At 35.6% G+C, this 12,868-nt stretch overlaps 1 protein-coding gene across 5 annotated transcripts in view; it reads right to left on the minus strand.

The window, feature by feature from the left end:
* Nucleotides 1-12,868, minus strand: part of KIF16B (kinesin family member 16B) — a 132,584-nt gene that overhangs the window by 64,009 nt on the left and 55,707 nt on the right. For all 5 annotated transcript variants that reach the window (XM_027886509.1, XM_027886510.1, XM_027886508.1 and 2 more), the window contains exons 13-17: nt 7,543-7,662; nt 6,947-6,998; nt 5,616-5,753; nt 2,201-2,283; nt 1,912-2,000 (exon numbers count right to left, since the gene is read on the minus strand). In XM_027886509.1, coding sequence (XP_027742310.1) covers nt 1,912-2,000; nt 2,201-2,283; nt 5,616-5,753; nt 6,947-6,998; nt 7,543-7,662 — 482 coding nt within the window. The remainder of the gene's footprint in view (nt 1-1,911; nt 2,001-2,200; nt 2,284-5,615; nt 5,754-6,946; nt 6,999-7,542; nt 7,663-12,868) is intronic.

Genomic DNA, 12,868 nt, shown 5'->3' on the forward strand with positions numbered 1-12,868 from the left:
AAATTTTTTACAATGAGGGTGGTAAAAGTGGCACAGAGGGGTAGTAGATGCCCATCCCCGGAAATATTCAAGATCAAGTTCAATGGGGCTCTGAGCAACCTGATTGAGCTGAAGATGTTTCTGCTCATTGCAGGAGAGGTTGGAAGCAGGTGACTTTTAAAGGTCCCTTTCAACCCAAACAATTCTCTGATTCACAAGCTTCCTCACTTAGAAAAATACACATAACAGTGAAGATGAAACAACCTCAGACAGGTTTTATTGCTCACAAACAAGTGACTTGCATTTCCTATGTAATATGACTTTCTTGTGTTTACAAATTAAGCAGGACAAAATATCTATTCCTCCAAGACAGTTCACAAATTAACTGAATGCAGACTAGCAGGAGAATATAAATCATTAACCCTCTGCTTATAGTTTACAGTTTAAAAAAACACAGACATGAAATGTTCAAGAATATGATGAGTATTTCACCTAATCTTATCCTAAATTTCAACAGCAAAAGTGTTCTCATAATCACACCCAACAAAGGAAAGTAAAAGTCACAAGAAGCGTTAAAAAGGAAAAATGGCAATGTTTCTAAAAATTGTTGCACACATTGACAATCTAATTCTATTATCTATACTATTTAATTTCCAGAAAAGCAAAGCAAGATGTCTGAAGAACTAATAGGAAAAAAAAAAGCTATATTGCCTAAAACTTATCTAGGAAAAAGAAGAATTTGCTGCAATCCACTCCATCAGAGACAATCAAGTAACTCTCCAGATCTTCTCTCTCTCTCTTTTTTTTTTTTTTTTTTTTAATAAGGTTTACTAGACAAATTCTCTCTATAAGGCACTATTTGGCATTATCTGAAGACAGGATTACTTCTTGGGCTGGGAAATCATTTTTGAGCTCACCTTCAGGTGGGCCTTGCCCATGCCATTGTATTTTGCTGAAAATCTGAAAGACCAGCAAGGCAGTGCTGAAACAATCTGTCCTACTCCATACTGACAGCAAAGTCAAAGTCAGTACTATCCACTATAATACAATTATTCATAACATTGTAGCAGAATACCATTATTAGTCAGGGAAAAGCCCAGGATAGCTGACCAATAACCAGAGGTAACAACTGCCAGGAACTTTCCCCAGCTCATGGAAAACATACCAGCAACTGTCACTGTAAGTTTTTAGACTGAGCTATTTGAAGAGCTAAAGAAATAGAAAAATATGCATATACTTTTTTTCATCTTCTTTACCATCTCTATCTCAAAATAAGACGTAATTTATCTTGAGATCTCCATGGGTAGCTCCGTAGCAAAAGAGTAACAGTCACATTTGAAGCAGTGTTATTACACATAGTCCCTGTTATTTAGACATCGTTCAACTTGAAGTTATTATTACCTGTCCAATCTTCCTAAATTCTAATGGATAAAGAGCAACCTCACAGTAAAACTCGGGAATAAAGCTGCACTATCCAAGCCTATAATTCAATTTACAGCCAATTTTTCAAAAGCACATAGGTGGTTAAAGTGCCTCATCTCACACTCAATTCAAAACACCAGCTATGGAAAAAAAATTAGAACAAAACACCATCGATTCTCTGTAAGTCATTTAAGAACAGTGGTAAAATCATTAAAAACAGCTTCTCTACAATAAGCATTCTATGTTATTGTAACCATATAATAAAACTTTTTTCCCATATCCTAACTTGGCCACCTAGTCAGAGGTACAGAGGTGAGAACACAAGCCATTTCTCAGCCTTTTTATGCTTTTGTTGGTAATATATAACCTCAAGAAATCTTAATTTTCAGTTCACAATGCACTTTTTCAGGAAAAACAGTTAACTTAAGTCATAATGTTTTCGGAACATTTCAAACAGCTAAAATGAAGAATGGTTGGAATTATAACAATTGCATTTTAGAATATACTCACCCTGGATTATAAAGCATAACTGCTGACAGGTTCTCACAGGATTTTGAAAGATCTGTCATAGACAAGCTGAAGGAAGACAGCAGTCCACTCTAACAACAGACCATAAAATAAATTTATTAGACAAGTAATGATATTTTTTATAAACTCTTACTTTGCTTCACTTGATGAAATATTAACTAAAGTATGTGAAGCAAATAAAAAAGGCATATACACAACAATCCAGTTATGCCTACATTAGAAAGAAAATTGTGAAAAGGTTTAAATTTACCAAATGCTGATTTAATCTCACCTTTCTTTTCTCCCTGAGCTTGGCAGCTTCTTTTGGGTGATTAAAGCGAAACATATTGGTTCTTCCAAGTAATATAACAGCACCTGATGAGAAAAACACACACCACTCACTGACAACATTCTGTACCCAAAAGTACCGTGTAATTTTTCAGACACACAACATGTAAGCAAAGACTTTCATTAAGCAAGAACAAAATGAAAATGCATTTTGACAATGCAAGTGTGTATCCATGCATAGTCACAGCTACCTTAACTGATGTATACAGTCTATTCCTTCCTCTTCCCACTTAAAAATAAAAACCCACACGTGTTCACACAGTGCATGAATATGACTGACACAAAGGTCAATCATGTTCATGGAGTTCAGTCAAAGAATAAATATAGGTAGAGGAAGCAGCTGCCCCAATTTGATCTACACAGTCTTCAACAGTGCTACATTGGAAGCCAGGAATAGACACCACGTCCAATGGGAACATCCATAGATGTGACCAAGAACAAACTTGTCCATCCATTACTGATCACGGTCAGGTTTGAATTCACCTACATTAAAAGCTCCAGATCTCCATTATTTGTACTCTCACGTTTTACTTCTCTCTGTGGAACACTGAAGTTTATTGTCACTCAAAACAGGATTATTAGACTTTTATACCCAACAGCTATTTTCTGAGGGAAGAACCTTGAATAATTCATATTGGTCAATGCACATCTGTTATTGTATTTAATCAGTTAAGGTACAGGTCACAAATAATGAGATTCTGAGCAATCCTTATCATATTTTAAAGACAATGGCACCAAGATTAATACTTCCCTACTAAGAAGTACATTGTCAGTGATGTCTCACTACTGTCATAACATGGAAGTCTTCCAAGTTCAACACCACAGAATCAAGCATTTGATCTGTCGGTCAGTAACGAGGCATTTTTAAAAAAGAAAAAGGACTCCATTACACTCACAGTATGAAAAAGCTCCACTTAAAACTGTTAACCACAAACGAATTCTTACCATCTGAAATGAAATGCTGTCCTTAGCAAGGAATGTTTCTCTTAAAATCAGCTTAATTAAGAATACCAACTCAAATTAGGTCACCCAGTCTTCGCAAATAAATGGCAAAAAGCACTACAGCACTTCTTGCTGTCTACACAAAAGCTCGGTTTTGGACACATGAACAATTTACCTCAGTCTTATCTTAGAAAGAATTACCTTTCACAAATCCATATGAAATCCCTGCAGTTACTTTCAAATGAAGATAAAAATAATTGTAAGCATTGTAAACCTCCCTAGAGGTTTCTCCCTAAGAAGAAACTTAAATAATTAAAATTTCAGAATGAATAGTCATAGATATTTGTTTCTAACTTCATAAATTTAAGAGAAAACAGGAGAGAGAGATTTAACAGCAAGCACACGAGAGTCAATCCCAGATGATGGATCATAGGAATACCTCTCAGGTTTCCCTTTAAAGTACAGAAGGGTTGACAGTTTGGCCCAAAAACCTGAAAACTTGTTCTAAGGTGAGGATATATTTAAGGAAAAGGACAAACTCTAATTAATGTGAATATTAATTCCATTACCTTTAGAAATCCTACCATATGTTCTTTAGAATAAAAAATAATGTAATTTGGTTACATTTACCAAAAAAAGCCACCATTAACCAGAATTCAAAAACGGTAGAAGTAATCTGTAGAAGGAAGTGGTAATTAATTACTCTGCCTCTTTTTTTTTTTTTTTTTAACTCCATGACAGTCTAAAAATCTAACACATTTCCAAATGAACAGCTATTAATGATAAACGGAAACATTTAAATATATCAGCAGTTAATCAGTATCACCTAAAAGCAGATATTTAAGGAGGCTGGCACTTCATGCTGTGAGACTAAATGCTAACACAGCCAGGATGCATGGATTGTGCACGAGTCATTAAACTAGTGATTTAATCAGTTTTGCACACCTAATGTCACAGTTGGTACCTTCCTCTCAGACTCAGTCTGGTTACACACCAGGTCAGTTTATGCAGCTGATTTTCACTATTTAGTAACCCTAAGTATCCTTCTCCTTTTCTCTTCTTTTGAGTTCCAAAATTCTGTCTAAAGAAAAAAAAGTCATGTTTCCACTGAGGAAAACAAAAAGTCATGTTTCCACTTTTCATAAAGTTGTGACAGGCATCTGAACAAGAGAAAAAGCATCCAAACTCCTACTTTCTTTTGAGGCACATCTGAACCTTTACTGCCTTTGAAATGCAGTAGAATAAAGACTAGAGAGAAACTCAGTTTTGATTGTTTACAGTGTTATTTGCCATTAATGCCAATGTTTCTATTGTTAACCATTTATCCATGGGATGTATCCAAACCTAAGACTAAGGGGGCTGGTGTTTGTTTGGGTTTTTTTTTATATCTGTGATAGAAAAAAGCATTTGCATGAGGAAATTGGCACTTTAAATAAAACAAACAAACAAACAAAAAAACAACAAAAAAACCACACAAACAAACCCAACGTCCCCTCTCTACACCAAAAGTCCTTACTTTCTGCAAGCAGCCTTTGGCAGCATTTGTTCGAGTTCACAAAAGATGCAAGACTCCCCTTGTCCAACACTACATCCTTCCTTTGTTAGGCTAGGCTTAGTCTGAAAGCTTCTTTCCAGGAACGTGAAGTGAGATTGTTTTTCAGCAGCTGAGCCCTGCCACAAGCTCACTCCTAAACAGGTCTTTTTCAGCTCATTGCTGAATGGGAAGATATTCTGGGTGCTCCTGGAAGATAAAACACCCTGAACCTCTGCTGCAGCACTCACCAGCTCACTTGTCAGTCAGTATTTTCCAGGTCAACACAATACACCTTTGTTACCAGCTCTCCTGGCTGCTTTTTCATTTCCAGATTTTAAAGCTTTTATATTAAAATTATAATTCTCTAAACTTCCTCCCTAAGGGTTAGCCTCCCCCTTTTTGTCATTTCCCTACAGCTGCAGAGAACAGATACTCCAGCTCAATCTCCTGCTGTACAAGAGGATTTGGCAATAGTATTAAGTAGGACCAACCTGAAGCTCAGGGAGGGGGGCAGGGGTGTCTCTGACATTATTTTAGTCCTATAGAGATCTATATTCTTTTTCTTAACATCACAGCAACATAAGACATCTGGCATGGAGTGCCCTTTGTGTAAAAACAAACAAAATCAAAGGGTAACTATCACATCATACTCAAGATGACGAAGTAGTTGAAATTAATAAAGAATTGTCTTTTCACCAGTGGCAGTTCTTTGACAGGAGAAAAACTCCGTGGTTTTCCTGATGGTTTGGAGCTGTAGTCGAGAAGACATGAAATTAAAATTAATTAAACAATAACCCCTTTATACACAGGCAGATTTTTTCAGTGCTGCTGTCAGGAAGAAACAAAGAGGCTGTATGAAAAGTGACATCAGGCTGGGTAATACCTTGGTTGAGGTGTGTGGGCTCTGTAATCTGAATACCATTCACAGAACACTGCGCTCCGTTCAGCGGGATGAGGTTCACAGCGCCATTGAGATTTTCAAAGATGCAATGCTCGCTTTCCAGATCAAGGCCATGAAGAACTGAACACAAAGAAACAAGATAATTATTCTCCTCAAAACTAATAAGATTAGCATGATATCTCTTATTAAGAACACATTGTACTACATATTGGAGAGTATATTTTCATTTTATTCTGGACAATGTTTTCTTCCTTCCTTCATCATATCCTGCATGCCTTAAATGTTGACTCTGTTCGTTGTCTTATTACAGTGGAAAGAAGTGTGCTGGGTTGCTTTTGCATTTTTTGGTGTAATGTTCTTTCCACCTGTGCTTTGGCACCTGGTTAGCAAATGCTCCTTTCCTTCCAAGAAAAACCAGAAAAGTAAAATTCTGGTATTTGTAGAGAGATATTTTTTGAGCAGTTCCACCAGCAAATAAGGAAAGCTTCCTGACCTTAAAGCAATCATGCTTAAGTGTGAAAAGACAGGGTATAATATGCCATTGTAGACAAGAAAATCGGCTGAAATAAAGTTCTTATAAAGGCCTTTTATCAATCAGTTATGCTACTTTGCACTTTTTCTATAAATAATGTATTATTATCTCTATGTGTTTTATTTAATAACCCAAAGCAATGTAAGTTTGGTAGCTTCATGGAATTTATTACAATAATTCAAGTCCAGGCAACTTCTGAGCCACAAAAATATACCAAACTAAGTTATTTGACTCTCAATCTTTTACTTAATAATTAAAGGATACAGTTTACTTAATAAAATTGCCTTTAAGGAACACATGTGACAGGACAGTCCAGGTTAGGCATTAAGTTGCTTTCATAAACAGTGAATAGGAAGATTTTTTTCCAAGTACCAGATTTTTTTTCAGCTCAAATCTTAAGTCCAAAGACTGTCTTAGGTATAATAATATAACAGTACTATCATCATACAAAGATTAAGAGAATGATTTTGCAGTGATTGTAGCAGGTGCCGTATGAGAAAGGATGGTATTTTTACAGGATGCTATTTCAAGAGAAGCAAGAAATAAATTAGTAACAAGTACATGAATAAATTTTAAGCCCACAAGCTATTCTAGAAGTCATGCTCTTTAAAGCAAATCCCATGTAATTTATCTCTCAGATTTGCTAGAAGTTAAATACGCAATACACACAACAACTAAGTGAAAAAGGGAAAAAATATGAACCTTATTGGTTCACATATTGGAAAGCTGGAAGAAGGAAAAACAACTAAAGAAAGAATATAAAAAAAGCCAAAGTGCATACCAATATCCTGTTCCGTCATTGCATCTTCTCTGCCAACATATGTTTGGCCCTCCTAATTAAGAGAGAAACACAGATTATTTTCCCTCTCAAGGATATAATTTATCCTTCCACTTTCTCAGATTAAATTGAATGAAATATATCTTTAACATACATGCAAAAAATAATCAGGTATCATTTTTAGAATGCTTTCACAGTCATTATTATACAATATTATCAGCAAATTCTAGTTTCAACTGTCCTGTGCAGAACCACCTTCAAAGTTTTGGGACAAGGAATCTAGATTTGGATTTCAAGGTTAAGCTTTATAATGAGATGAATGACAAACTAATATAGACAGGTAAAAAATATGTTAACACCTATCTGAGGTTAACCAGTTGATCCTCAGGATAAACCTAAGCAGTAAATTAACAAATATTTTAATTCAATCAGTTGCAACCTCTTGAGAGCTCTTCTTACTACAGCAGAGAAACATAAGGAGCTTTTCTTACTATAGTAATGTAATGAGCACTATATTTAGACAGCAAATCAATACAACTTTTCTGCTGAAGAAAAACACAAGGCACATAAAGGCTATGGAAACACAGATGTGTATTTACCTTCAGGTGGTACAAGATGATACCAGTACTGAGAAGATCATCATCAATGCCAATGAGATGAGGCAGTTCAGAATCTAAGACAACACCTATCCCTTCTTTTCTCAGAGCCAAGGTTTGTTCCTGTAAAGGACAAAAATCTATTTATTAGGATGTGCAAGAAATACCACTCTTCCTTCTCTTTCTAAACCACATTTAATATAACTTCTCTGTAATATCACACCAAGAAAAAGAGCAGGTTTTTTACAATTTTTTTTTTTTTTTTGGTTTACATTTTAAACGTGACTTCTTTATTACCATTAAGCATTCCAAGCTTGCTGTTCAGGAAATTTGTGAAGGTGTTATTTGAAAGAAACCAGACAAACAGCTGAATTACACCAGATAAGGAAGATCAATTGAGAGTGTAACAAAGCAAAGTTGTTTAAAAGCAAGCTGTGTACCACCTTGCATAATGCTAAGGAGAATTTAAAACTCCTCAGAATTCAGTACAGCTAAAGAACAGAAAACTGGAGACTCTCTGACAGTCCTTTAAATAAGCCAAACCTTGCACAATAAAAATCCCAAACACCTGAAAACTCGGTAAAGCTAAGCAGTTAAAATATCATCCAATATAAGAGAAGCACTGCCAATAGTATATAAATGTAAGAAATATTTGCAGCACATAATTTCAATTCTTCAAAATTCCTTTGGGCCACATTTTACAGCAATCTATAGGATGAAGCATCACTCAGCTACAAGTGGGAGACTTCAGCCTTGGATAAAGTATGATGTAGTACAGAACAGACAGTCTATGCAATAAATAAAAAATTAATCACGGCTTTGAAATAAGTTTCAGTATTTACAAAGTTTGTTTTTCAAGTTGAAACAAAATCCTATTGGCTTCTAGGCCTGGAATATAACAGCAGCAGAGACCGTGAATGTGTATACACACACCATCTTTCAAGATGAATGTGTTTTTCTCCATAAAAGAGCTAAGCCCTGACAATCCATGAAGGAGAGGCAACGTCAGCAAGTATTGCTTCTGTGTATTATAAGGAGCACACTTTTCTCCCAGTGCTAGTAAACATGGAAAATAAGTTTTCTGACAGCTGCATGACTACTCCTTTTCCAAGTCATCAATATGCCTTCTCCAGAGCCAACCAAGACGCCACACTGTTTGTAAGAAAAAACAACAGATAGATTGTTATATGTATTTTCCCAAGTACAGCAACTTGCAAGTTTAAAGGAAGAAAACATGCAAGATCTCATTTCCCTGCACAGTACAAAATGTTGTCAATATTGATACTGACTAAAAAATTCCAAGTATGGATACATCTGGGCAAGACAAGTTGATGACACAACAGTGAAGACACTCCAAAACAAAACTGGGAAATCTTAGTCTGGTCATGGATGAATTAAAAAGTTCTCCAGCATTCAGGAACAAAGAAAGAAGCTATGATTCATGTTGCCCTGCAGCTCTCTGACATTCAAACTGAACCCAGGTATTCCTTGATATTATAAAAGTGTCACGTCATAAAGCCAAAAAATACAGCTTAATTAATTGTTCAAGTAATTTCAGTAAAAAATACCTATCACATATTAAATATTTATTGAGTAGCATCTCCTGTTATACATAATTTATAATGTTCTCATAGGACGAGGGTGAAGACTTAAGACCCTGAGAACTGGTGATGGGTTATACAACTCCTGGCACCTTCAGTCCAATGGAATTGATAAAATATTAAAAGCTGAACTTTTTTTCCCCAGCATAACAAATCACTTGCCAACATCCCTGACTGAGGAAAAAACAGACATCCCAGGAGAAAAAGAAATTATCACTGGCTGAGAAAAAATAGCTAACAAATAATTAAGAATAAAGAAACAAAATGATTCTTCATTTTCCAGGCTTTTAATATTTAACAAGTTTTTACTATAATCAGAAATTAATCATGTATAATTGTGATTTAAAACAGATGGGTTGCTTATTTATTCAGATCTAAAATTAAAGAACACAAATTAATTGAGTTTCTAAAGCCTTATTTTGTAAATGACTACCATTCACGCACAGAATGCATCCTGTTAATGGAAGTCTTATAATAAATGCAGCAGACAGTGGCTGTGATTAACTATAATATTTTTTTTCTTTAACAGAGGTTCAAAATTAGCTGTTGTCTTCAGATACAATCTACTAAAAATACTGAATCTTAATCAGATACCTGAAGTGACTCCTAAACTTCAGTTTAAGATTTAATTCCAGACTGTAAAGCTTCTGCAACGATACCTCCAACAGCAAACCGAGCACTTTTGCCCCAAAATGAAACCACAGAAACGTCACCAACAATAGGTCTTTATTACTCTGTTCTGTCATTGTGAGGGAAAGAGGAGAAAAAGGCCAAAAAGAAGTAGCCAAGTTGCACCTCTTTCAATCTCAACAGCAAAGAAAGGATGTTTCTGAAGAGGGACAGTCCTCTTTTGAAATAAATTGAACATCTGTAAGCTATTATAAGGTAAAGATTAAGTTTAATCCATTATTTGATTCACTTTCATTTGTGTAACAGTTTTAAGAAGCAGCGAATCCATAAGTCAAATGACAGGAGCAGGAAAGGTCACTGTCCCTATTAAAAAAACACTAATTCAGAAAATTTATTAAAATCTCAAGGTACAGTTTAAGAAAGCTGAATGTACAACATCCATCTTAGCTTGAATTCTCCTTGAACAGAAAAATGTACACATACTCCCTCAGTATTTAAGATGTGTTCATAACCTGTGGAAAATAAAGCAAGCCAAGTATTATCCACAAAGGAGCACTCCAGATGATATAAAAGGCTACTGTGTGAGGAATAAGAAAAGGTTTTCGTCTTTGGAAGCTGCCAGATCAAATGGAGTCATATGAAGAGTAGAAACTCAGAAGATAATTCTGAGTCAGTACACAAAAAAACCCATCCTTGAGTCAAAGTTAAAGTAAGGGGATTATATCGTATATTAAAATTCTGGTCTCTTTGAATTGAGCTCTGACTCAGCAGACAAAGATCCTGATACAGTTAATTCATTAACATTTCTGTGAGAGATATAAAAGCTACTGCGAAATCTCATCCCTTCTGCACTGATGTATTAAGTTTGCTGTATTAACTGATGCAGTGGCACCTCTAAGCTGGCAGCTAAGATATGATCTGGTAGTTTAACAACAAAACCTTTGTATAAAGTACTTACCCGAGCCAAAGAGTTCATTGTTGTCATACAAAATTACTCATGATAAAGACCACCCCTGTGACACACAGGATTTCTTCAAATGGATTTCTTTAAGTACACACACAAAAACGGAACCACAAAAATTGACTCTTTTTGGTCAATAAGATATTTAATTAAATTAAAAAAGAAAGTAAGCCCAAAAGACATTCCTAACATTTCTTGACCAATCTACCAGTAGAGGGAAACATTATGCTGCTACTGGCCCAGCACATAACAAAGGGACATGTAATTAGTGCACTGTCCTTTCAATGAACAAAACCTCTGGGAGGAGTTTAATTTTTGTCACCCTTTCCAGTGCAAAAAAGCAATCCTTTTATTTAAATATTGAACAGTTAGCTGCTGGCACACAGTCCTGAGAATACACTGTGCAGACACTTTCAGTAAAACATGACAGTTTACTTAGCCAGCATAATGTTCAGATGTCTGCATTTTAATTATGCAAAAAACCACGTAACACCAAATTAAAGAAATAATGGGTAAAAACGTGTAAAGGCAAAAGTCTTTGCATTAATATTTAACCAGACTATATGTGAGAAAATTCTTATGCTAACAGGTACTTTGGGTGCATTTGATTTTATTCAAAATATGCTATTATATCCTGAGTTCACAAAAATGTCTGATGATACTCAGTGGCCTGGTGCTAACATTAAGCTCTCTATAAAATGTACAGACGTAAACTGCACACAGGGGAAGTTCTTGATTCTTAATTGGTCTTTCTCCAGTTACGTATTCAATACACTTTGCATTCCTTTTAAATCACTGGAAACAAATGCTTCATACCTAGAGAAAAAAAAAATTCCACAGTGCTCAGAATTAAAAGACTCCTGAAAAAGTTGATAAATGGCATTAAAGAGGTTATGCAAACAGAGAGAGGAAATATGGATGAAGCAGCCACGGCTGGTCACGCCATAATCACGATGGGTGAAAATCCAAAACTTCTCTCATTGAAGTAATAAATTTACATATTCTCCATCCCAAAAATGCAAAAGACTAGGTGGTTCAAAACCACAGTTCCGTTGCAGAGGTCCTGGACAAATCCAGGAAGCTGAGGGTTGTACCACTGAATTACAACTAAGATATGCCAATACCAGGCAAACCCAGCTCAAACCAAGTTCATGCATGTGTGCTCTGAGAAGGCTACACTGCTTGTGTTTCCAGAATTAACGCTTCCAAAAACAGAGAAAATGAGACATAAGTGCAGGGTAGGACCATGATGAATGTGTACAAAACTCAAGTGAGGGAATTCCCAAACAAGCAGTTCTCACTTGCTGTTTCTATACAAGGGAGTAGAAAAGAAAATAATGCATCAGGAGTTTAAAACCAAAAAGCAACCCCTTGTTGTTAAACTGAAGGATGCTGTGGACACCAATAATTTACATGGCTGTAAGAAATGAACTGGAGAAATGGTGAGAAAAAGAAGAGAGGTTCTTGTGGATACAAGCACAGGGTATCCATCTCCTGGGGTTCCCCAACTCCAAGAACCACAGTCATGGAAAGCCTGCGAAGTTTTCTGGGGAAGAATTGCTATCCCCTTGCCCTGTTCTATATTCCAAAACTGAGTACTGCTGCTAAACCTTACTTAAACTACACAGAGTTTATTCCCATCATTTGGATGGTACAGTCCTAATGTTTAGTGAGGTTTTGGATGGATTAAAAATAGCAGGCTATAAGAGGAATAAACTACAGACAGACCTCTGTTTCTATTTACATAAATTATCTCAATAATTCTAGATATAATTCTTCTGAAAGTGCTACATAAACAGATTGACTACTCCTCTGAATTTTCAACTGCATTGCATGCTAATTATTTATAAAGATGACAGCCAACTATTGAAATTGCACTCATAGTATTAAGAGGTGAGAATAGTAAAAATTTAGTAAAGTTGCCAGTAAGCCCTACAAAACACAAGAAAGCTCACTTGTTTAGTTTTGTAATTTAAGGAAAACTTCAGGAATTTTACCTCTGCTTAAAACAACAGCAGTGTTTCTCCTACCTGAGGAGAAAGAACTGAAAGTGACCTTGTATGCCACCAAAGTGCAGTGCCCAAACACCATAAAAAACAATTTTATAGATTGCACTCAGGCTCTCATCCATTATATA

This window comes from Empidonax traillii, unplaced genomic scaffold, assembly GCF_003031625.1.
Source record: "Empidonax traillii isolate 1590-97213 ecotype Southwest subspecies unplaced genomic scaffold, ASM303162v1 scaffold188:size807701, whole genome shotgun sequence".
Taxonomy (NCBI): Eukaryota; Metazoa; Chordata; class Aves; order Passeriformes; family Tyrannidae; genus Empidonax; species Empidonax traillii.